Source organism: Rhamphochromis longiceps, linkage group LG3 (assembly GCF_057381845.1).
Source record: "Rhamphochromis longiceps isolate RC_006_pf linkage group LG3, R_longiceps_female_GT1.1, whole genome shotgun sequence".
Taxonomy (NCBI): Eukaryota; Metazoa; Chordata; class Actinopteri; order Cichliformes; family Cichlidae; genus Rhamphochromis; species Rhamphochromis longiceps.
This window is the reverse complement of record NC_140559.1, coordinates 50,362,766-50,389,137: the sequence shown is the minus strand read 5'-3', so window position 1 is coordinate 50,389,137 and position 26,372 is coordinate 50,362,766. Positions and strand designations below refer to the sequence as shown.

At 41.5% G+C, this 26,372-nt stretch overlaps 1 protein-coding gene across 2 annotated transcripts in view; it reads left to right on the top strand.

Moving 5' to 3' along the window:
* Positions 1-10,556, top strand: part of usp53a (ubiquitin specific peptidase 53a) — a 30,770-nt gene extending 20,214 nt beyond the window's left edge. Inside the window, exons 12-17 of one of the 2 annotated variants that reach the window (XM_085400225.1) lie at positions 295-432; positions 2,979-3,738; positions 4,529-4,596; positions 8,512-8,578; positions 8,685-9,406; positions 9,499-10,556. In XM_085400225.1, the coding sequence (XP_085256351.1) occupies positions 295-432; positions 2,979-3,738; positions 4,529-4,596; positions 8,512-8,578; positions 8,685-9,406; positions 9,499-9,575 (1,832 nt within the window). In that variant the 3' untranslated portion in view covers positions 9,576-10,556. Of the gene's footprint in view, positions 1-294; positions 433-2,978; positions 3,739-4,528; positions 4,597-8,511; positions 8,579-8,681; positions 9,407-9,498 lie in introns of both variants that reach the window. The other variant, XM_085400224.1, reaches the window with a different exon arrangement.
* Positions 10,557-26,372: the final 15,816 nt, after the last annotated feature.

Genomic DNA, 26,372 nt, shown 5'->3' with positions numbered 1-26,372 from the left:
CCGTAAAGTTCGCCTGTGTCTACACACTCAGCAGCTTCTCAGTGCCTCGGGGGTGCCGGGGACGAAGAGCGACAAGGAAAAGGATGTAGCGGTGATAGATGTATCTATGCACACGGGGATAAAAATACTTTAATGGTGGGAATCTCCACCTGATTCAGCAAATGCCCCGTCGCTACTTTATTTTTATTTCTTTTAAGGGTCAGCGTTATTCAAGTGCTGGCTATATAACCTCGTCACACAGTGAGGGGGGAAAAAATGTCTCAAATACCTTTCTTGTCTTTTCTTGTTTCTTAGTGAAAAGCAATCACAAGAGCCGCCTTAGGGAGATTTCTCGAGAAGTTGCCCAGAAAGCAGGAGAGATGCGTAGGGCGCATTCACCCCGAAGAGAGCCTGATAGGACTGGTCAACACAGGGTGGAGTCACGCTACAGAGGTGGGTTGCTCTATACAGACTGCAAAACTGCACATACACAGAATTGCCAGGTGTTGCTTTACAAAAGCCCAGCCTTCCCCCTCCCTTATATCACCCTCTGTTTGGGAGCAATGTGTTAGAAAGGGGATTAGGTGCTGACGTCTGTTGGTGCCTGCCTTGATCCCTGTAGTCCTGTAGTCTTCACCAATATTATTAAACACACCAGAAACTAAGCAGATCAAACCAAAGAGCAACAAATGCTGATTTTAATTTTTTAATTTTTTTTATTCTAAGGTTTAAATTTGATTCCAAAATGTATTTCTGCACAAACTTTTCTCACAAATTAAGTCAGTGTGCCTTAATGAGTATGCTGATTAATATAGGTTACTTTAATACTCCTTCAGCATATCATTGCTTTCATTAAGTGTCAGTGTGTGGGGGGGATTATCAAGCACAATATAATACACCAAATCCACCATGACAACAGTGGTAGCCTGTGTTAGCACAGAGCTTGCATCCCTTTATGAATAAATGCACCAGGTTAAGGCAGCCTAGTGTCATTGTTGTGATGAATGGCGATTCTAGAGGTGACACTACGGTTAATCTAAGAAGTATAAATTAACCGTATCATAGCTCATTCTCAGACTCTCGACGATACGAAACAGGAAAAGCTCAATCAACTTCCTCAGTAGCCTGAGGAATTTTTCCATGATCTTTAACCGTATAGATTTAAACATCTTGCCCTTCTCCCAAAATGATTTACAGTCATGTGTACATTTGACATTATTGAGGTGGCAGCAGAAAATTTTTAAAACAGGCCGGTATCGTGGTGTATATGTGAGCAAAACTGTAGACAGCTCTGTTTAAAGTGATTTAACTGTGCCACACAGTCAGCAAAATCCAAAGCAGGGGACTCCATCTCTTGCATGCTTATTCCCAAGAATGACAGTTTTATGTGAAGAATAAAATTTCATTTTTGTACGCTGAAAAAAGGATCAGGTTTACCCGTCATTTAGATGATGACTCCCGTACAAGGCAGGGAGCCTTTAGCTGCCAGCTTTAGGTTAGGGGAATGCATTTAACAGATGATCCTTGCAATCTAAATTTGCATGACACTAGTTTTTGTTTTATGTAAAAAGTACCAGATTTTGCTTAAAAATGTAGGAGAAGACTTAAGTATCAACGTTGCGAAAGGAAAACATGAAAAATTTGTAATCCAGCCCAATAACAAGAAGTATTCAGAGAGCGCAAACCTCCGCCAAGGCTGCTCACTCTCTGGGCAGCATTTAATTTTGAGGTAATAGTATTGTATTTTGTATATACTTATTTTCTTTTTTGTGTTCTTTTTAAAAGTACAGTAAAAACACATTTGGGATCAACTTGAAAGAAAGACAAATGTGAAATATAAAACTGATGTTAAAGGTTAAAAGTGACATGATATTTGGATTCAAACTAAATGTGATATTTAGAATCCACATATATCAGTATGATTTCCATTTTAATGACATTTAATGAAAGTTTGACCCTACCTGACCTTGAAGAAGTGGCCTAAGGTCCAAAATAATGTGGCATTTAGAATTCCCATATGTCTATATGTTAATGCAAACAATAAGAGACATACAGCACTATTGTCACTGTGACTTTCACATCCATCTATTGCCCTTGAAGGACAGGCCAGAGGTCCAAAGTCACATCTTTTAAATTTGTATAAAGATCTTTGCATATGTTAACAATACAACGCACACTTGTAGGATTCATAGTTTCTGAGTTGTAAGGTTTTTGTTGTCCATTTTCGACCAATAAATTATGTTGTCCTTGAAGACCTCAGTGGATGCAAGACAAATTTTAATGGATTATTAACATGACTCCACTCGACACCCCTAAAATGTTTTCTCAAAATTTATTCTAAACTTTTCGAGCTGTCAAGTTTACAGCCAGAATGATAGGAAGCACGCAAATGCTTCTTGATAGAGATACTAGGAGACTGTTTACAAAAATTATTGTAATTCCTAAACAGTTAATGCAATACTTTGTCGAACCACTTGAATTCAAATTGAAAGTCAGTGACGGTGGAGTTCAGTCTGATTGTCTGAAAGTGTTCTGTAGATATATAAAGATGCAAATTTATAAAAAAAAATGTATCATTGTCCAAAACTTTATGGGCCAGACTCTATGTAGGAACACACCGGTGACATCGATATCTGCATGGATGTCTGTGCATGAGCTGGCTGCCCTCTGTGCACACAGCATGGAAGAAACTCGACTCCTTGTGGTTGTAATTTACACTTTCCTGCCTGCTGCAGACATAAATGTCAGAAACTCCATTGTCATCATGCCCTTCCTTCACTCTCCACCTAGCCTGCTGTTTTCTTAACACAGCCCTGTCTTATTGTGTGGAAGTGCCAGTTTAAGTCAATTTTTACCTTTTGCAATGAGATTTATGACACTTTCCTTTTGTAATATCGTTCCTGCAACATGCCAGTCGAAAAAATTCTAATAAATATCCTCTACAGATATATTAGTTTAAGCTCTTGCATGAATTTTTTTTCTCGCTCTCTCTCTCTCAGACCCAGCTCACGACAGGACCTACTCCCGCTCAGCTTCACCTCCAGAGAATGGCTTCAAGCAGTACCTGGAGACTCGACTGTACAGCAGCCAAGGAAAAGGTCCCACTCGGACTGAGCGAACACCGCAGCTTGGGGGCCGGTCTTCCAATGAAAATTCTCGTTTAAGGCACCAAGTGCTACCTCATGTGCCCATTGTAACTAGTCGTCATAACAGGCGGAGACTAGATCAGATCTCAAATGGATACGATACAGACAGCAGCCAAGACTCCAGAGGGCTTTCTGGAAATATAGAGAACGGCCGCAGCAGGCCCGGTCGAGCTTGGAAGCCAATTCGGGAAGCGCTAAATGTAGACAGCGTATTAAGTAGCGGGAATGTAAGTCACGAACGAAGGCAGCACAGCCCCCAGACGAGACCCAATAGTCAGTCGCCCTCACGTGATCGAGATTATCTGTGGGGAGGCCGGGAAGAACGTAAGCCAAAGAGCCTGATGACCATCTACGAGGACGAGCAGAAGCACGAAATAGGTGGCAGCCGAAGCTCTCTGGACTCGGACAGCCGCGGGGGCCACACTGACAAAGACAGAGCAAAGGGCTCAGCAACTCTTAAAGTGCGCAGTGACAACTGGAAGATTCAGAGAACTGAATCTGGATATGAGAGCAGTGATAGACTGAGCAATGGCTCAGCTAATCTCGACTCGCCCGTTGTAGAGAACATTTCTTCCAAGGACCTCCGGCCCATACCTGAGCTGCATCTGATGAGGTAAAACAGATCCTTCCACTTGGGTTTACATCACCCAGACGCACCAAAACTCTGCACTGCAAAGCATGATGCAGAGGAAAAAAAAGCTGACACAATATTTCCTGCATGACGACAGCATCATAGAGGCGCTTTGTCATCTCGTGGCCTACTCATTTAAGGACTCGAGTCTCGGAAGTGCTGCCATTTCTAAATAATAAAACATTACAAACAAACTGATCTAAGAATAGCAGGTCTCATTTAACAATAAATGCACACAAGGCAGTTGCACAAATCCTATTTTCCTGGGCTGTCATTTGTTGTATTTGTAGTTCAGGGCTTGTTTGTAGATAATGATCCCATATAGCTGACAACTCCTGTACTCAGCAGGGGCAGCCTCAGATAGCTGACTTCTTCAAAAGCCGGTGCATTATTTAAGCATATCTGTTGACAGTACGCTAGTAAAGAGTCTCCTTAATTATTAATTCTTCAACATGATTTAAGATGTTTTTGTGACTGGTTTGGGTTAAAGCTTGAAGCCACTAAAACTGTGAAATTGTGATTTTTTTTTTTTATTGTATTATTTTTATTCTCTATTACATCTTATCGATCTAAGAGGAGATAAAAGCATAACACTTACAATAAGATGTCTGGGTTCATACTGGGATGCAAATCATGCTACTGCACTGTCTCTTTGGAGATGCAACTATGCACTCAGATTCTAACTAAAGTCGTTGTTATCCACCTTTATCTGCTCTGAGCTCGTGGCTCTTTTAAAAAAAAACAAATAATAACTATATTTTTTGTGTTTTAGGGATAACTTTCCTCAGAGAAGAAGTGATGAATTGAAGAGTGACGTGCTGTACTCAACAATTTCCATTAGTAAGTAACTATTGCTTTAAGTGAAAAATTAGTATTTTGTCGTTATTCAAGTAAATCTCCAGATGTGTGTACATTTTTCGTCACACATTAGAGGGGAATAGATGAAAGCATCAGTTTCTGACAAAGGCTCCGCCCTGATACTGAAGATACTTCCTCTCCCCAATAGACTTCCATGTGTTGTAAGGACCTGAAACATTAAGATAGTATGCTGCAGTTTCCTTGATTTATTGTTCTATCAGTCGTGTTAAGGTCACAGCCTGATTGAAGGGATACTGTATGGAAGTGTGCGCTCTGGTTCCAGACTGACTGGCCCTGACCTTTTTTTCCTGAGTAAAGTTTATGTTATGCAGCACCTAGTGAAATTACATGAGCTCAAAGGAAGAATGAGCCCATGTGGGGAACAAGCTTTGTACCTTCAACACTGTTATTTTGGTGTGGAAAAATACTAGCCAGGCTCAGTTTAATTTTATTTAATTGGCTGTCCTTCAGTGAATAGAAGAACAAATGGAAAATGGTAGGGGGGAGGGGAAAAAAAACCTCAAGGACCTTTTCAACTGTTAACTGCGGTGAATAATGGTTTCTTTCTACAGGAAGTACAATAACTTTTAGATTCACAGGGATGCAAAATCTGGGGTGAAAATCGGGTTTAGAGCTCAGAACTTCTGTTTTAAAAGGAAAAAGAAACGATGAGTCTTAACTATGAGTCATGTTGCGAAGTTGCAGTATTTTTTTTATTTTTTTTTATCCTCTAGGTAGGATGGGAGGGAGATAAGGTGACACGAATAGCACTAGGGGGCTTGTCTCCTGGACACCCTTGACATTCTTTATCTAGCATGTGCTTGCTGATGCACACTATCAGCACTGCAAAAGGAGCGAAAGAAACTATAAATGAAAAATGCCTTGCTAATTCCCTCAATGGAAATACCCTGAGTTAATCCTGAATTGGAGGGGGAGATGAGTGAGCTTGTTGGGGCCACCCAGCTGTGCCCAGCCAGACAGAAAATGCCACGACTGGACCTGTCAGAAGGTGGTATTCAAACACCGCTCAAATAAAATGCAGTTTTACAGCTCTGCAGTTATTTCAAGTTCCCAAAAGAAAATGCAGGTATGATCTGAGGTTCATTGCCGAGTTAAATATAGCTACAACATAAGGGTGGCAAGTTGAGAAACAGAAGCATCGCCGGTCTTGTTTTTGTCTGTGAGCACATGCAGAGAGATTCATGTGACTGAAGCCCTGGCAAGGAGGCAAAGACTACTGTGGCATACACAGTTTTTAATCTGGCAAAATGTAAAAAAACAAACAAACTGTAGTATTGCTTTAGTTTAGTTATTGCTAGTAATTTTAGGACAAGCACTCATCGATCCTCTCATTTATTCATTCAGGCTGTTAAGGAATTATGATTATATCTGTATCAAGCTGCATCCACTCATCCTTCTCCCTCTCTTTTGTTTGTAATGTTTCACAGGGCCTGGTTATATTTCAAAAGTACCCACAGCTGTCTCGTAGTTCACAAATGTCTTGAAATGTTGCTTTGTGAACTGTCAAAGCTCAACCTTGTTTAAAAAAAACCCAAACAGAACAAAAAAACCCTGAAAGGGCCTTTGAAGACTCTTCTCTGGTAGCTATTTTTGAAATCAGTATGGGATATTTACGCCTGGCTGCCTGCAAATTGTATTGACAAGCCGCAGTAAATGTGTCCAGAGTCAATTTGGCACGAGTTCAGTGGTGGTAGTCTGGCGTGAGCTGCAGTTTCAGAGAAGCCTGAGCAGGTTCCACTAGTCCATTAAAGACTAAAATCCTTTCGGAAAGCACATTCGTGTGGGAGGGCAGTTGTGAGGAGCATTGTTGACATTTTTACCGCAAATATTCGTTCTTCTGATGGCTTGTTGCACTAGGAAAGAGATTCGAGTCGGGGCCTTTTTTGCCACCTTAATGACAGAACTTTTGACACGCTGTGAAATCGTACGTCCTGCCCGCCTGCCAGCATATTGGACGGACACTTGAACCTGATGCGTTTGTCTCACTTTTCCTTTACTGGCTTCTGCAGACCTCACTAGTTATCTACAGAAATACACTTTTGAAGCTGTTACAGCTGTTTGTCATCATCATCATAGTTGCCAAAAGTCAACTATGATGCTTTCTGATCTAGTTTAAAAAAAAAAAACCCAAACTGACATGACAATCAGAAAAGGTTAAATGTCACTGAATTTCATCCTTTATACCATTACATGGATGCCTTCTACATTCTGTTTGCATACATCTTTTATAGCTGTTTATTTGTGTCCATGATGTAGCACGTTAAGAGCCAGTTGCTTGGCTCATTAATGCCACTTAACAAGCCAGTGAATGATGCTAATGAGTACACATGTACGCCACGGCTTTTGACCTACTGCCGTGCCATTACCATGCTACACTGAAACATAAAAAAGCCGTGCCATTTCCCAACTTTTTGTGATTCACTTATGTGATATTTCTTGTTCAGTTTCCCTGCTTGGAAACTTGGAGTTGCAAACCTGCATGCCCTTCTGATTGATGTTCCAGATGTTTTAAGTACATCAGACAACACAAGGCTGGAATCATGACTTGACTGCCTTAAAGCTACATTGTGTGCTATTTATTTTCTATTTTTTGTAATAGTCAAAAAAGGTCAACGAAACTTCAGCAAATTAAAATGATACCAGATCAGTTCTTGATGACCCTCGTTTAAATGTTTTAAACTTTCAAAGCTCCTTTTCTTTTCTTTCAAAGTGATTTTTTTCTCATGCTTTCTCATTCTCTTTGTGGTGTTCACATTTTTAAGCACTTTAATTCATACTTTCAAGTTTATGTTGAAAAATTGGAAATGTTATTAGATCAATCACAGAACCTGGAGGATTTACCAGCTAAGTGCTAAAGTTCAAGTTTTCTCTCTGCATTGTTGCACGTGACGTTAAAGACGGAGAGGGGATTTTCTACAGAGAAAATCATCGTCAACTGCATCCCTTTTTGTTATCAAGACTGATATTGTTACGGTTGCTTGCCAACATCACAAATCAGCAGCAGCATCAAATTGGGAATTGTCGCATGGTCTTAGCGGCTTAAAAACGCAATAGTGTATGTAAAGTCTGGAGTCTGACCCCGGCGTAATTGCATGCCAGCACAAAGGATTTAGCCACTAATGCTTTGAGAGAGCGGTGGGGGGTGGGGGTGAGGGGGTATGCTGACACATCACAGATGGTCCTCAGCCGCTCACTCCCTTCCTTGTCCTGTTAGTCAGCTGTTGTCTGGCGCAGGCCAAGTAAATCACACACGCCCAGCTAACTTGGCAAAGCTCCACACCCGACCCCGTGCAGGGACCTGCTTCTAAACATGTGTTTGTGCTGATCTCATGGCTAAAATCAACCATCAGCCCCAAGTACTAGCAGCATAACTCAGGCTCATCTCACTGGGATATGTTTGGCCTATAGGTTAAAAGACTGTTACTTTCGTCTGTTGTTGTATTCATTAGTTTTTAGACTGAACTTATGAACCAGTTAGAGTTCAATCAAGGTCCTTATTGTTTTATTAGGACTGTTGGCTCGAACTTAACAGGCCTGGATATGAACCCAGATTCCCTTTGAGGGCCCATGTTCTTTGGCTGGATCAGACAGTCAGAGTGGTACACTGGGGCCTTGAGGGCGCTCTGCCAGACTAGCTGCTTTGATACTTCCTCTCGCAGCACCAGGCAAAAGGCCTTACCATGACCCCTGTTAGATAACATGTCTCTGCAGGAGAGAGACAGGAAAAAAATAAAGTAGATATTGTAGCAATATTCAAATGGAAACCCGTGACAGATGCTACCTGGCTCTTATTTTGGACCATCTGTTTGTGATAACTTTACAAAATTAGGGTCTTGTGTTATAAAGTACTGATGAAAATGTATTTTTTTTGTGTAGATGAACCAGGGAGAAAATCTCCTGAACTCCAAGAGTCCAACATGTTGTCTGATCAGCTGTTACAAAGGTAAAAAAAAGGTTATTCAGAAGTGCACGTTGTTAGCGAAATGCTTCACTTGACTTTTCACAAGTTTAAGTGAAATATAAATGTTTCTGTTTTTGCGCTCAAGCAGAAGAAGAGCCTTCCGGGACACACCCGGGATCTTGGAAAAGAACAATGGCCTGGACGACGAGCGAGAGAAGAATGTGGACAGCAGCCCTGTGCCTCCCTACTTAGCAAAGACCAGCAGCTCTGAGTGGAACAGCTCAGATGACCTTGTTGGACAGTTTTCGGAGCAAGAAGAGAATGGCTCTGGCCCTGCAGACTCTCTGTCTCACAGCTTTCCTCTACCTTTACCTCTCAAGACTTTTGGCAACAGTCGCACAGACCCATCTGGCATCCACTCCTTACCACCAGAGGTGCCAGAGCGGTTTAGCTCCCGAAGCGAACCTAAAAATGGCTCGTCTCCCCACTCGCACACAAGCCTCCGGCGGTGGATCGAGACGCCTGCCGAGCACAGGCTTTCATCAGATGCCAGCTCCAAGTCGGGGTCGTCAGACCAGGAGAGGAACGATCTGTCGGCCAGCGAGAGCGACGAGAGGTTACCCAGTCCAAAGTCCAGACACGATGATGGTACAGACTCTCAAACTCTGACAGATCGAGTTCTTCCCACCACTTACTTTTCAGTGGATAACTGTATGACAGATACTTACCGGGCCAAATACCACAAGAGGCCTGCCGTGTACGTGAGAGCACAGGACCATACGTCATCAGGGGAGAGCGATGTCGAAGGGAGGGGGCACCCTTTGACAGATGTTCAAACACTAGAACCTTCCAAAAGCAGAACAGAATCAGGTATGCAAAAGCACAGCGCACTTTTATTAAGACCTCACATGCACCTGTTTGGTTTAAATCTCTGACTGATTCTCTGGCTTTTGTTTTTCCAGGCATTTCCACTCCTAAGACTTTTGCGAAGTGGAATCCAGTTACTCCGAAGGGTCTTGATGAGCATGGTTTCCTATGATTTTTATGGACTGAATGATTCTGATGGCTGGATGCCAACAGGAATTGTTAAGCACTGCGACTGCTACAGATTGACTCGTATGTGGAGAGGTATTTTCTCTTGTACTTGTCATAACAGCTAGTTGGACATGAAACTGGATGCCAAAGAGATTGTACTAAAAAAAAAAATGTCAGGTGTCTTTAATTAGCTTTCTAGCTACTAAAAAGCTTTGAACAGTGAATTTGCACAGCAGAAAGGTACAAACAGAATTATGCCTAAAAATATTTTGCTGGATTTGTGGACGCAGAGGGGTTGGGAAGGTAAAGAATGTGTCACGTAAAACCAACTTACTAAACAGCAGATGAAGTGATTTCTTTCTTTGTTTATGCCTCCTAGTCGCACTCTTCCTGCACATCCTGTGGAATGCCCTTATTTGTTTAACTATTCTCTTTTCAGTGTTATGACTGAGGTGTCTGCCCCAATTCTGTCAGTTATACCTGCCTGTCAGGGGGTTTTAGAAGGAAAGGTTCCAGTTGTGGTCAGAAATCTCTAGATATGCTTTTGGCACGACTTAAAAAATGGATCCCAAGGATCCGTATGAATGTGAATCTCCACGACATCCACATTAGGTTTTAGCTGATGAGACATCTTTGCACAATCCGTAAAGCCAACAGACTCGGGTCCTTGTTTGCGCGTGAACTTGTGCAAATAACCAGCGTTGGACTTTCTTCCTTCTCTGCCTCTGTCAGACACTCGTGAGAGGTTTGGTATACCAAAATAACTGTTCAAGAGTGAGGGAGGGGTGTTGGAGTGGGTTTAAAAGGTGATGGGTCAATGTGTTAAATTGATTGCCTGTTGGTAGAAGCCTGCGTCAGATCCTTACTCCTCATTGACACCTGCACATATCCCATCATCTTTACGGAATTTTCTTTTCCTTAAAAAAAAAAAAATATATATATATGTATGTCTTTGCACTGTTTTCCTTGTTTATTTTTTTCTTTTCACACTCCTTGGTTCTGTTATTTTTCTCTTTAGAAGAATAATTTCTTTGGATTTTGGTCACTTGATTCTTCGATAGCTTCTGTGAGCAGCACGTCTGCACTTGGAGGACACGAGATGATTTAATTGTGTCATCTGGTGATCAGATATGGCTTTTGCTTTTTTTTTTTTTTTTTTTTTTTTTTGTTATGAAGGGAGTTACTAATAATGTGTTGTGACTTTCACTGGTTTACTGTTTTTGGTTCAGATGTTTTATATATATATATATATATATTCAGCAGACTAATACGCAGTGCCTTTTGTATTTTTCTGTGTTGAGGCGAGATTAAATCGAAGCCATGGTTTGTACAATTTGATTTTAAAGAATTTTTGTAGCGTTTTAATTTTATTTTTATTGAACAGTTGTCAAATAAACAGCTCTACTTAACCATATCTTCGTGTCAGCTCTTGCTTTCGGGGGAGCAAAGCTTAGAACAGGGATTTGAGGAGAAATCAAATTATCCAAATAAACTCTCCATGATGATAAATGTTGCCTTTTGGCTGGAGCATGGACGTCGCTGTGCAAGGCAGCTGGTGGGAAATGTGGGGTTTTGCTGCCACCTGCAGTCGTGTGTCTTGAATGCACTTTTTCATATCATATAACAGCTACCCAACTACAAATATACAGTTTTATGATTTTGATTTTTCCATTGAAATCAATTTTTAAAGTGTTTTAAATAACGCTATTTCCAAATTAATAAAACAAAAAAGTTTTCTTTTACCTTGCTTTATCAAGGTGCCCCCTTTAGCACACATGGACTGATATTATTAAAAACATTTTGTAATAATTTTGTAGTTTCCCTCCTCTGTGGAACCCTCTAGTTTTCACCAAAGCACAGAACTCTCTCAAGATACATCAGTGACCAGTATGGTTTAATTCTCACAGAGCGAAAGGCATCAGAGAGAGCAACTGCCCATTTTTATTAGGTAATGGGTGTACAAATATTTCAGTTTAGTTTTCCTCAAGGCATTTTATCATTTTATATTGTAAACAATCCAACAATCCCACTTGAACAAGAACTTGGCGACAGTGGGGAGAAACCCCCCACCTTTTTAACAGAAAGAAACCTCCAGCAGAACCAGGTTCAGGGAGGGGTAACATGTGCTCTGACTGGTTGGAGGTGGTTAAATAGTGACGTTAGTCCTATTGATTGTGGTTCCATACTGAGGTTTCAGGCAGAACATCTAATTAGACAAAAGATTCATATCATGGATATGCAGCCAACAAACCTGCAGGAATTGCGATGACAAGTCAGTATGGATGAACACGTCAGAGGAACGTTTCCTTGGTGAATCTATGCAGAATGTAAGTAATAAAATGGTCATGACTGTAGAATCCAAGTTACAGCTTGTATGTCATTGAACAGCCTCAATAAATAATAAATGGGGAAAATTGATACCTCGACGGGAGATGGGAAAGTATTATATAAACCCATCCAAAGGGAGTGTTATACAAGTATTCTAACGCTACCTGCAGCGTCTATTTGTTTGCATTAATTATATGAACATATACATAAAGAGATTTATTTTAATTTAGTTTTTTTATCCTGAAGAGGGGAGTAGAGGACTTTGTAATCATCGTGCAGCTAGATTTAGGCATGCACCACTATCTGCACCCTAACTTCCACTTGATTTCATCACCATGCCTGCCTGCGATTTGCTGAACGGTATTACCGATTTTTTTGTATTTATTCTGTTCTCAGTCTTTTCCTTGTTTACAGGATTTCTAGTTGGAAAGGAGAGGAAAAAAATCCATTATTAAAGTCATAATTGCTTTTTGCACAATATTTTAATCTTCCAGTACACTGACCTCAACATGCAACACAGAAACAATAAAGATTAATCAAAAATATTTCAGGATTTGTCTCCTCTGGAGTGCTGCAGATGTCTTAAAATAGACATGGGCAAAAAAACAGGACCGGCCCACGGACCACCTCAGTCCAGCCCACACTGTCCTAAAAAATGACACAAAACAAATGGCCGAGAATCTTAGAAATATTGAAGTGAGTCCGTGCTGCTGTTTAACACAACCACACTTACATGTGCTGTTACTGTGTCATATTATTGATTATCCATGTATTTACAGTGGGGCAAAAAAGTATTTAGTCAGCCACCGATTGTGCAAGTTCCCCCACCTAAAATGATGACAGAGGTCAGTAATTTGCACCAGAGGTACACTTCAACTGTGAGAGACAGAATGTGAAAAAAAAAATCCATGAATCCACATGGTAGGATTTGTAAAGAATTTATTCGTAAATCAGGGTGGAAAATAAGTATTTGGTCAATAACAAAAATACAACTCAATACTTTGTAACATAACCTTTGTTGGCAATAACAGAGGTCAAACGTTTACTATAGGTCTTTACCAGGTTTGCACACACAGTAGCTGGTATTTTGGCCCATTCCTCCATGCAGATCTTCTCGAGAGCAGTGATGTTTTGGGGCTGTCACCGAGCAACATGGACTTTCAACTCCCGCCACAGATTTTCTATGGGGTTGAGGTCTGGAGACTGGCTAGGCCACTCCAGGACTTTCAAATGCTTCTTACGGAGCCACTCCTTTGTTGCCCGGGCGGTGTGTTTTGGATCATTGTCATGTTGGAAGACCCAGCCTCGTTTCATCTTCAAAGTTCTCACTGATGGAAGGAGGTTTTGGCTCAAAATCTCACGATACATGGCCCCATTCATTCTGTCCTTAACACGGATCAGTCGTCCTGTCCCCTTGGCAGAAAAACAGCCCCATAGCATGATGTTTCCACCCCCATGCTTCACAGTAGGTATGGTGTTCTTGGGATGCAACTCAGTATTCTTCTTCCTCCAAACACGACGAGTTGAGTTTATACCAAAAAGTTCTACTTTGGTTTCATCTGACCACATGACATTCTCCCAATCCTCTGCTGTATCATCCATGTGCTCTCTGGCAAACTTCAGACGGGCCTGGACATGCACTGGCTTCAGCAGCGGAACACGTCTGGCACTGCGGGATTTGATTCCCTGCCGTTGTAGTGTGTTACTGATGGTGACCTTTGTTACTTTGGTCCCAGCTCTCTGCAGGTCATTCACCAGGTCCCCCCGTGTGGTTCTGGGATCTTTGCTCACCGTTCTCATGATCATTTTGACCCCACGGGATGAGATCTTGCGTGGAGCCCCAGATCGAGGGAGATTATCAGTGGTCTTGTATGTCTTCCATTTTCTGATGATTGCTCCCACAGTTGATTTTTTCACACCAAGCTGCTTGCCTATTGTAGATTCACTCTTCCCAGTCTGGTGCAGGTCTACAATACTTTTCCTGGTGTCCTTCGAAAGCTCTTTGGTCTTGGCCATGGCGGAGTTTGGAGTCTGACTGTTTGAGGCTGTGGACAGGTGTCTTTTATACAGATGATGAGTTCAAACAGGTGCCATTCATACAGGTAACGAGTGGGGGACAGAAAAGCTTCTTACAGAAGACGTTACAGGTCTGTGAGAGCCAGAGATTTTCCTTGTTTGAGGTGACCAAATACTTATTTTCCACCCTGATTTACGAATAAATTCTTTACAAATCCTACCATGTGGATTCATGGATTTTTTTTTTTCACATTCTGTCTCTCACAGTTGAAGTGTACCTCTGGTGCAAATTACTGACCTCTGTCATCATTTTAAGTGGGGGAACTTGCACAATCGGTGGCTGACTAAATACTTTTTTGCCCCACTGTATATATGCGATGTATTGTACCAGTGCAGAGATGTTAAAGCCTATGTTTTCAAACATTACACAGCTAACAACAAAACAGAAAATTGTTTCGTTACACTCGTCAAATGAAGAGCATCACAGCAGCGAGTATGAACAAACATATGGTCAATATGTTTGTTCATACTTGCTGCTGTGATGCTCTTCATTTCTCGATGTGGACAAATGTTACATTTTGATGGTTTGAAAACAACCATATTTAGTCCATATTTACAACATAAGGCAACGTGTCTAATTAGTGACCTGTGCTGTGATGTGTGTCAGACAATTAGCAAGATGCGGGCTGATTTAAAAACTATTACTGCATTCAAACTGGCTGTTTCGTCAAAATCTTTCCTTTGTAACCTCAACATGTGTACCAAATTCACAGAGTACTATGTTTGTCATGTTTCAGTTCATAGCTCCAAACTCCAAGTCACCATTGGTCTCTCTGGACACTAAAAACACTTCAATCTTGTCTTAAAACAAGTCGAAGGCAACAACATGTTCAGTGACTAAACATAAATGACAAAAAGCGAGGTGATCTCCCCAGGAGATCAGCCAGCTCATTGATTCACTGTTCCCCACTAGTTCATTTGCTTCTAGATCCAAATTTACTAGATAGGAACTCAAGAGCTAGTCAGATGGGTAGGTGTGGTTGGAGTTGTGTATCAGTGTGTGGTACCCATTTTTAGCTCTTTTGTGAAGTATAGCCTTTTGTTTTTGTTTAGCTTCTATATGTCAAAAATGCAAACCTATAAAGCCCAACCAGAGGGAGCTATATGCAACACAAAAGACCTGCTCCTAAACTATCTTACTCTCCTTGTAAGCAGTCAGACTTTTTCTCTATGTGACTTCTCTATGTCATTATGTAACATATATGCATAACTCCTTGGATGAAGCTTGCCATGTCCTAAAACAAAGCAGATCGCTGTGTCAACTGAGGAAAGCAACGTAAACGAGTCACTAAAGAAGAAGAGAAAAAAACCCATCATGTATTCTGTGTCTAAAAACTCAAATTAACCGAGAATCAGTAGACGAGCAGTATTATGGCCTCTTTCAAATGACAGCCGCAGACCAGAGAAGAATTCACTGTGTTCACTGGAGGATAAAACAGGGAAAATTCATATCCTGCAGTGTATTCAGAGAATCCTGAAAATGTTCCCCATTCAGTTCTCTGCTCTTCCTTGCATGGCATGTCTATCACAGTTTTTGGTATGCTTAAATTTTAGCTGTCTTTCTGCTCTGTGTGTGTGTGTGTGTGTGTGTGTGTGTGTGTGTGTGTGTGTGTGTGTGTGTGTGTGTGTGTGTGTGTCTTCGCCGCCATCCGTCAGAGTGGGTCTCGGGCTGTCAGCGCGAACTCCTCCTCTGCAGCTGCCGTACTTCATTAGGGGCCATCAGCTGAGCTCACTGCTCTACTGTCAGAGTCAGACTTCTGTTTTCTCCTTTTTCCTCCCTTTGCGCTCTCTCTTTCGGTATTTCTGCCCACCCTCCCCGCTCGCACACTGTCCCTCAAGCTCGCTCACATTCTTCATCCTAATCCTGATTTCTCACACTGTCAACTTACCTCAATCTTTCCCCTCTTGCTACATATTTCCCCCCTCCTGCTCTCGGCCCACACCTTCTCTCCTCCCCAAACTCATTTTATCAGCCGCCCTCGATGCTCCAGCTTTTAAAATAAAGTCTTATTTCCTCCTTAAATCAGCATAACCTTTGTTTTGCACAAACACATTTATTATGCTAACACCTTTAAAAAAAAGGCGGGTTTTTCTGTAGCGTGGATGTGGACTTAGTTCTCCAAAATGCAGTCATTTCAGTATCTTTCATCTAGTCATAAGAAAATTCAAATGTTTCATGTCCCGCCAGAGAAATAATTAATTTCCATACAGGCTCTGAAGTTTCCTTCAAATGTTGGGAGAACGTTGCATTTAGCTTAGCCTACATAAAACCAGCTACCACTAAATTCCTGACATAAAACGCGGGCGACACAGAAGCTGCACTTAAAACCACGTGGATGCGATGCATTTGAATAAGCTTCCACACAGCTGGTGTTTTGTGTGAACACTTATAAAAATCACGAATCTTTATAATATGAAAGCGCGTGGCTAGAAAAGTTTAGCGCTCACTCTGTAGTGTAAGATTTAGGCTTCTTGCCGTCCTGATGCCGGCTTTTTCCTGAAAGCTGTCCATCATCAAACCTTACAGTCTCAATAAAGCCTGTGACCGCCAACGACAGCACTCAGCCAGCTTCTGAGGGGCCTTTATATGATTGTTTTCACTCTGGGTGTATCTTGGATTTCACAAGTGCTGAAGTAATTTTAAGGTGTTTCATAAATTCTATTGAAATCTTTCTAAGAAGTTTAACAGCGTGCGGTGGATGTGAACGCTGTTATAAATCCAGATGACTACAGGGCGCTAGCCATTAGAAACAGTCTTACATTAAGCCACTGCTGTAGATCGGTGTGCCGCTCATTGTTCACACTTTTTAAATCTGTGACGGCGAGGACTCCGTGAATGCAGCGCGGGAAAGCTTTGCAAGCAATGCCAGCTGTAGTTTTAGAAACACCTGCTGACTGTAAAGGCTGCCAGGAGCTTAACGTTACTGATGCACAATTAAAGCCACTGTATAAATTTATAAAAACCAAATGAAGACAAGTGTAATTAAAGAACGGTTGTGACTCAAACCCAGGAAGAACAAAGCAAAATTCAAGGGCTTTCACATGCAAGGTCATCATGAGACTACTTAACTCTAAAGCCTCATGAGAAAATCCCCTGAAGAACACAAACCCACATATACGTCCACAAGGAATAAAGTATAGATAGTAGAGTAGTAGAGATATGTAGTATAGATAGGGCACTGACAGTGTAAATGAATTAGGTCTCATTTAACATTTTTTCTACTCTACTTGAGCAGCCGCAGCTCTTTGCACAACATGTCTCATTCACTTTTTTCTACATCAGGGTCATGTGTGGCTGTAGTTTCACACAGACACAGTTAACGAACCAGGTGATCAGTGCGGTTCCTCTGTCGGGTCACGAAAAAATCAGGTAGTTCCAATAGATCGGTGTTTCCCAACCTTTTGGAGCCACAGCGTATATTTCACATTTGAACATTCACACGGCACGCCACCAAACAAAACTGACACAAAAAGCATGTTGATAATATTTTGCTTTCTTCTGACCACTACTCATGCTAAGACCTTCACCTGGGTTGGAATTTTCTCCAGGACCCAGGTCACATTGACTACTTTTTCTTTTCAAATATTTATCTATCGCTATTATGCACTGCGTCGTCTCACAGCGTGACTATCGTGTAATTTCTTCTTCTTCTGTTTTACTGGCAGTTGACAACCCAATTAATTAATTAGAGCAGGTAGTTGTACTGCCCTCTAGTGGAAGAGAATGTAACTGTTCTTTCCGTTAGTCACGCTGGTCGCTTAGAGTACAAATCAGGTGGAACCAGATAATCTTCCACGGCACACCTTACGGGAAACACTGCAATGGATCAACGTTCAAGCATGTGTAAGTAAAGTGTGGAAGGCCAGACATGCCAGCATGGTTAAAAAAATTGATTGCAGACTTAGACTAGAGGCTTCCCAGAGTTCCTCAGAATTTGTCTATGTTAGCTACTAACCTACCAAAAGCCCTGAAGGATCCAGATCTAACTCAGACTGTAAGGTAACTTGTCTGTTACATGTGCTAAACCGTTGGGGAAACATGGAGGAAAGAGAGTAAGAAGGTGAGCTTCTTCATTTCCTGTAGAAGCGCCACTCACTTAGTCTCTGCAGGATGTCTCAGGAGTGCAATTTAAGGACTATTACAACTAGCCCTGCATAAAAGACCTCATGATTTTGAAGTTTTTGTTCTGCTCTCTGTGCAATAGGGGGACTCGAGATGTTCATTGTTACATCCGACGTTTTAGTTTGTGTCAGGCTTTTTTGGAAACTTATTTAGAAACAGCTGAACTTGAAGTGCCACATCACTACTTCAGTTCCCGCTCTTTTTTTCCCCTCAAACGCTTCACAAAAAATTTCCCCCGCAGCTGTTTTTTCCTCCCCACCCCTCCCAAACACACAAACACAACCCACAGCCCACAGATTTCTCCTGTCTCGACTGTATTTCTTCTTTAGCAGACCACTGGTGTTCCCAGCTGTGTGCAAATGCATAGCCGTGCGCACGCGCACACACACGGCCCACGGGGCCTCTGTTCTTGTTGTCATCCTGACAAGCAGTAGGAACAGGATTACGGGTAGAGGCCCTCTTGGGGCAGAAGAAAGTGTGAAATCTGATTGCTTTGGAAGATTTAAAAAATAGGACCCCGTGAGGTCGGCGGAATCCTAAACGCGAGCACGGCTGAAGAAGTATAGCGGCTGGGTGTAGTCTGTTCCGGGGATTTGTGAAATTTTCAGACTTGAGAGGGTAGCTTAATAGAGGACAGAGAGAAGAAGTTGCAAAGTGCATAGGTGGAAAATAGTGACTTTTTTAGTTTTGCTTAGGCAGTATTGTGAACTCTCTTTTATTCTATAGTCTATATTTAAGGTTATTCTCGGCTAATATTTCGGAAACGCAATGGAAGAACACTGAAACAACGAGGAAAAATCTCCCATTTATGCCGCTGCACTTCCAAACCTCCTCCTGAATGCAGCTCTGACATAAAAAGTTAAGCTTCGCCAACATTGCAAAGCACCAAGATTCAAAATTTCCCAGAGGACGTGCCGTTGACGCGGCATTGCTGCAATTGATCACTAGGGGGCATTAACGCATTGTTTTTATTTCAAGCCCCACTTGCCAGTTTCCAACACTTTCACTTACTCCTGCATCAGAAAAAAAGAGAGAGAGAGAGAGAAAAAATCACTGTAATGATTGCACTGTGGAGAGAAACACGACTTTACGGGGAAGAGTTGTGCTTTGGTTCATCTGGCTGCGCCGGGGTGGAGGAGGTGTGCACCGCCAGCAGCAGGAAACACATTAAAGCGGCACTCTGGTGTCGCATTATGAGGTTTTTAAGAAAGCCTGTAAACAGAGGTGTGATGCTTTTGACATTCGGAGACATCACATCTTTTTGTTGTTCTGCTATCGCCCTCTTCTTAAAAATTCACACATTACCCCTTTTTTTTCTTTTACCTCCTCCTCCGTGCGTGTAAAATTCAAGCCAGAGATGTGATTCTATGACATCATCATGCTGCCCCTGTTATGACTGTGCTTGTTTTGCTGTCCTCTCTCCGGGCGTGCTGTTTGTTTCTCCAAAACCTGCGACAAATGCTATCGGCTTTTCTCACCTGCAACAAATCAATATCATGCAAGAAGGAAGCTCAGACTCCATAATGCGCCGAAAGCTATTACAAGGATTAGAATGATAGAAAAAAAAGTGTAAAACCCGAGAGGGAGGCGAGGGCTGAACTTGACATGTGTCTTTCAATAATAAGCACTCAGTGTAAACTTTTTCCCCCCTCTCAGTGACTTCTGAATGGTTTTAATTGCAATTTGAAAATTTTAATCCTTTCTTTAGCTGAGAAAACAATTTTTTTTCTCCCCCTGCCTTCCATAATCTTCCTGCTTTGCGCGGAGGCCACGCTGATTGCATGTTATTGCTTTGACCCCAGCAGATCGTTTTTGAAAAACTCATTTAGCAAACTATTCACATCCTTTCTCTGCTTTAAACGCCGAAGCCTGCAAAGTTGTTCATGTTAAACTTTGCGTACTCACACAAAAAGTGACACCAGCAGCCGTTTCGGTAAAAGAAAATGTTCCCCGTGTGCGTGTTTGTGTTCACGACTGAATTTGCCTTTGATCAGTTTTTCTGACTATCTGCTTTGACAGCCTTTTCTTTTCTGTAGATGTGTAGTTGGTTAACCAAGATTTCTAAAAATACCAGACGTTGTGTCATTGGGTGTCACACAATGTGGAAACAAGGATACTTCATTTGCTGTTTAGTTTAGCTTTGGATTGCTGTTTGGTGGAGTTTAGTGATCAAAACTACTCGGTTAGCTTTGTGAAAAGATTGAGATTGGCTTCAAACACGCGCAGTTAGGAGGCGGACTGGTCTCATGTCTCTTGGGACTAACCCTAAAGCAAACATAGTAGAAAAGCCATCAGCTTTTATTAATTGCTTAATTGTCTGTGTGACGTCAGAGACTGGCTACTGCATAATTCGCTCACCCTCAATGAAAACAAAACAGAAATTATCGTCTTTGGTAGCCACATGCCGTTGAAACAGCTTTCGGAGACTTTAGGTTCCTATGCCAGCCACTTATCGCCCACTGTCAGAAATCTCGGAGTAATGCTGGACAGCTCCCTCAAATTAGATAAGCAAGTGGCTGCAGTGGTAAAAACCAGCTTCTACCAACTACGCCAAATTTCGAAGGCAATGCCTTACCTACGACATAAAGACCTTGAAAGGCTCATACATGCTTTTATAACCTCTAGACTGGACTACTGTAATTCTCTTTACTTAGGCCTCCAACTCTCTCTTATTCAACGCCTACAATTAGTCCAGAATGCCGCAGCACGCCTTTTAAGCGGCGCTAGAAGACAGGATCATATTACTCCCATTCTAGCTGACCTCCACTGGCTTCCTGTCAAATACCGTATTGTTTTTAAAATTCTTTTATATACTTTTAAAATCTTAAATAACTTGGCACCCAGTTATTTGATTGACCTTCTTAATCTATATATCCCTACAAGGGCACTCAGATCCTCTAATCAGGGGCTTCTAATGCAACCAATGTCTCGATTAAAGACGAAGGGGGATCGGGCCTTTGCTTTCGCTGCACCAAAACTCTGGAACAGCCTACCGGTTGATGTCCGTGTGTCGGAAACTATCCAATCTTTTAAATCTCGGTTAAAAACCCATCTATTTAAGCTCGCTTTTCAAACTACTTAGCTTAATTTTCCCTGATTCATGCCTGTTCTTATATTATTATTTTATAATTTTATTCTTTGTTAACTGTTTTCTCCTGTTGTAAATTGCAAGTATGGTTCGTTTGTGAAGCACTTTGTTGTACTTGTGACTTTTAAATGTGCTATAGAAATAAAATTGAAATTGAAATTGAAATTATTAACTCTCTTCAAACAACAGTAACGTTTGGTTTTTGTTAACAAAAATGAAAGTTTTCAAAACTAAGTAAAGCCTTAATGCTTCCATAGGAGAAATGAGAGTAAATAGCAGCCAGCTGCTGTTAATCAAATGCATTTGATTAATTGATCATCAGCAGGTGTGAGCGCCTCTATAAAAACACAAGTTTTGGCAGTTTGCTGCTCTGGAGCGTTCAAGTGTGTGAAGAAACAATACCACAATCTTCCCAGGAGTGAATGTCCCAGAAAATTCACCTCAAGGTCAGATTGTGCAATGCAGTGAGAAATTGCCAAAAAACAAAACACCAAAACCTCCATCTCAGACTCTACAGGGCTCAGTTAGCATGTTAAAGTTAGATTTAGAAAAAGCCTGATCAAGTGCAGTTTGTTTGGAAGGGTAACCAGAAGAAGAAAGCACAAGACTTGGACAGATGACAACAAAGTGGAAACATTTAACTGTAATACACACGAACGACCAACCATTCATCCATCTATCATCCATCGATACATCCATCCAACACAGAGACAGATAATATTTCACAATCACATTCACACCTGTGGCCAAGAATCACCAACACTTAATCTAACCACACTAACTGCATGTCTTTAGACTGTGGAAAGGAGCTGGTGAACCTACGGAGAGACACGTGGGAGAGCATGCAAGCTCCACACAGAAAGTCATGGTCAGATGGTGGATTTGAACCCTTGTCACCACGTCTGCCGCTCTGAACAGCACCATGTGTGGTAAAAAACAAACACAGCATATCTGCACAAACACTTCATACAACTGTCAAGCACGGTGGTGGAGGTGTGATGATTTGGGTTTGTTTTTCAGCTGAGCCGACTATGAACTCATCTGTATACCAAAGTATTCTAGAAAGCTGTCTGAAATTGGGTCAAGCAACAGGATAATGATCCCAAGCACAGAGAGACAGAATGGCTGAAAACCAAATGAATCAAAATGCTGCAATAGCCCAGTCAAAGTCCAGATTGATATACTGACTTTAAGAGAGCTGTGCATAAAACAATGCTTGTAAACCTCAATGAACTAAAGCAAAATCGTAAAGAAGTTGGGGACAAAATCATTCTACAAGCATGTGTCAGACTGATAAAGTCATAAAAAAAAACAATTACCGCAACTTATTGCTAAAGGCTACTGTTGAATCATGAAGTGCGCCTAATTTTTTAAAAATCTTTTTTACAAAACTGCTCAGAAACTTAACATTACCAACATCGCTTTGACAAATGAACCACATGTGACAGCAAATTTTACATTTTAAGTTAGACTTAAGTCTTCCTTACCTGAAAAATAGCGGGATAAAAAAGTTAAAGCACTACTTATTAACACATTCTCCCTTTTTCTCCCCCCAACATAAACTATAATTTAATCTGATGCCAGGAACATTTCCCAGAGGCACACTTTGTGCTTGGTTGTACAAGCACTATTTTTGAACCTCCTAATATTAAAAAAATATATATATCATTCCACATTGGTGACGTTAAAGTGTTAAATCATTACCCTATTTACTGACATGTTGTGATAATCCTGCATAAAAGCCTGCAACATGGCCACATCCAGCGGTATAACTCACAGGCACACGTGAGAAGATAGAAACATCATCCTCACTTATTTCCCAAGATGACGAGGTAAACACAGGTTCAAGAAGGCGCTCGCTGGGTAGAGGACTCAGCGGCTTGTGCCTGGGAGCAAAAATGCGGCGTGACGCATTGTATCCCAATACATCTAGGAGCGTTGCCTTTTGCCGTCTCCCTGGAAACCATTACTGCGCTGCCACTTCCAGGCGGTCTATCACGGATTCAGGTGGAAACACAAGTATCTTTTCGTGAAAAGGGAATGTGGAGTAGAAATAAGGCGGGAGGTGAGGTGGGGAGGGGGGGGGGTTGCAAATGGCTCTGAAGTCTGCAGGCTTAAAAGTGTTGATAACCGTGGATTAGCTCTGCCTTCTCCCTCACGCAGCTTTAGCTGTGTGGTCTCTACCTCTTCAACCTTCCTTCTTTTTGTCTGAAAAAGCGGCATACAGAAACGCAGGCGTGTGCGTGTCTAGACGCCGTGTGCAAATTAGGTCAGTGCAGCAAATGTGTTGTGCTAGGCGTGACCCTTGAACTCTCGGTCAAAAGGGCAATCAGTCGTTTATTCATGTTTGGTTTTGCAAAGCATTTAGCATCTTTTGTCATTTGTTTGGTAGCAAGGAAGAAAAGCAACCTTATCATTGACATTGTTTAAACAGACCATGGGTGCATATAATTTGTAATCTCCATCATCCACTCCTCGTGTATTTGTGTGAACAGCTTTGGTTGTAAGGATCAGTTGATTGACATTGTGCCGGCAGACACAATTAATGCTCTCAAAGACTTTCAGTATTCAGAGTAACTAAATTCTGTTCTGCTTCTTCCTGTGAATGCTGCAGATGATCAAGCTCGATGTCCTTTACACAAAATGCAAAGCACTATTTACACTGGCACGTGTCCTTATGTTTAAAAGTGTATCGTATCTCATCAGGCCAAGATGATGCAATACATGTGCATTTATTTATTTATCCTAGAGTTAGCATGTAAAATAGAGATCATTTTACGTCTAAGTTATCAACTACATAAATACATAATGCAAACAACTCCCTGCTAAACAGCGCCATGATTGATTGTGGCTATGTACTTAGCTTGAAAGCCTTTGGTTGTCCAACTAAAATTGCTCATCTCAAGTACTTCCAGTAAAGAGAAGATACCCTTGTAATCATGCACATCATAAACAACTTCATTTTCATTAAGCCTCTTTACGCTTTATGGTAAATTTAATTTAGATCATCCTATGATTAATGTTCTCAGCTGAGTATACTTAAGAGGAGCAGCACATGTGCTGCTCTCAACATAGTGAAGGAACAGCCAGACTGTGCCATGATGGGCAGTAATGCAAGATGTAATAATCCTGCACAAGATAGAATTGTTAAAATGTGTTGAAAAAACCCCCCAAAAACCTGATACTACGAATATGTTGCCTAAAAAGATTTGACTGGTTGTTGGAGCATTTTTATGTGACATGCACCTTTTGAATGATATCAAATGATTAAAGATATATAAAGTAAATTTAACCATATTAGGCTTTTGTAGCCTTTTGGATTAAAACTACTTGTTTGGATATTAAAGTCTGGGTTAAAATCAAGGAGCAATTGCGTGGTCTGAAAAAACACACACACAAGGTCTCGAAAACTGCAGTTCCTGAAAATGCCACTTGAGGCAGTCCCTCACAGACAACCTTAAGATATTCAGATTTGGAGAAGAAATGAATCGTGCTTCCTGCCTGGCATAAAAAAATGACTTTAGACTCTAATGGCTGCTAATTTCCCTGCACAGGGGATGGGTTATTTTGTAATAACCAAAGTGCTATAATTGTGTAGAGGCATTATGCATTATTAGGGGCATGGCCTCTTCCATTGATGGGTGGGAGCACCAAGCCACTAGCCCTCTGCTAGGTTTCACCTAAACTTAATTAATGCACTGAACTTAACCTCTCAACTATGTTTGTGTCGTTGGTGCCTTTTGCAGCATTTTAATGCAACTATCATACAAATATTATGGCTTGATGTGTGGCTAAAAACCTTCTAAAGTGAGTGGAATTTCATGAATTTATCAGTAAGTTACTTAGCAGCTACTTTAAAAGTATCCATCCTTGTACAATACACCTATATAGTCAGGGGTGCACATAAGTGGTCCGCAGGTGCGTATTCGCTGTCAAAATAAAAGACGCGCACGAGATAAGAAGTTGCAACGCGCGTTTGCGTACATAAGATTTTCTGGAGGAGGACAGACATTTGTTTAGAACTCTTAAAGATGTCGAAGAAGCAAGCTCCTTTAAGAAATTACTTTGGTGTTCCTCCACCTCCAAAGAAATGTCAGAAGGAGTCCGAACCACAAAAGAAGCACGTATTCTCCAAAAAGTGGTGGCAGGAGGTGAGCTGGCTTCAAACAAATGATGGACGCACAGAGATGTGGTGCAGAGTATGCCGTGAAAATCGTATCTGGTGCGCGTCTTTTATTTTGACAGCGAATGCGCACTTGCGGACCACTTATGTGCACCCGTGTAAATAGTCTATGAAACACCTTGCAATCTTACGTAGGCCTAGAAACCGTTTGCTGACCATCTGGCAACCATTGCTTGGCAGGGAAAATTTTTCCCTGATAGGTTGCAATAACTTGCTCAGAGTTGCTGTGAAAACTACTGCAAAAGTCCCAGTTACAGAAGCCTTGAGACAACCTAAGGACCACTGGGTAACTGCTGGTCAGTAAGAAAAAATTAACATTCCCCAACCTGTTGTAGCTGCCAGTCAACTTTACAAACAAGCCGCATTCAAAGTACCACTGAACGTGACTGATGGATATAAATACATAAAAGAAAAGTAGTGAGAGTTCTGATAACTTGATCGTTTATTACAATTCAAAGAACCGATCGAGGAGTTAACCATTAGCTAGGAGTATTTACAACGAGAAGTGTGCATTGCTAGCTTAGCATCACATACAGTGATGTGAATTACTAACAACGTCAAAATGTAATCCAATTTTAAATCGGGGATTGACATGCCTTGCGACATCCATACAGAAAAAAAGCTGCTTATAGTGTTGCACTCGCGGCCCCCCTCTCTTCTCCATCTTACAAGGATAATGCTTATTTCACTGGGAAGAAGGAAGGGAAGAGAGAAGTAAATATCCGTTGACATTTGAGTAAAAACCACGCACGCAAACACGTGCATGCACAGGGACGGATCACATCCCCCACTGCCTGTCATCAAATTAATTCATTTTGGATTTCACAAATATGACCTGTGATTGCTGGTTGTCAGTGTGTGTGTGTGTGTGTGTGTGCGTGTTGGGGGGATACGGGGTGGGGGTCGGTCAGTCAGCAGCTGATACATGAAATGATTGGGAGAGTGCAGCGTGTTCCCATTATCTTGTCCCTTGCATTGTAATTATCACTCCTGCTCTTTCTGC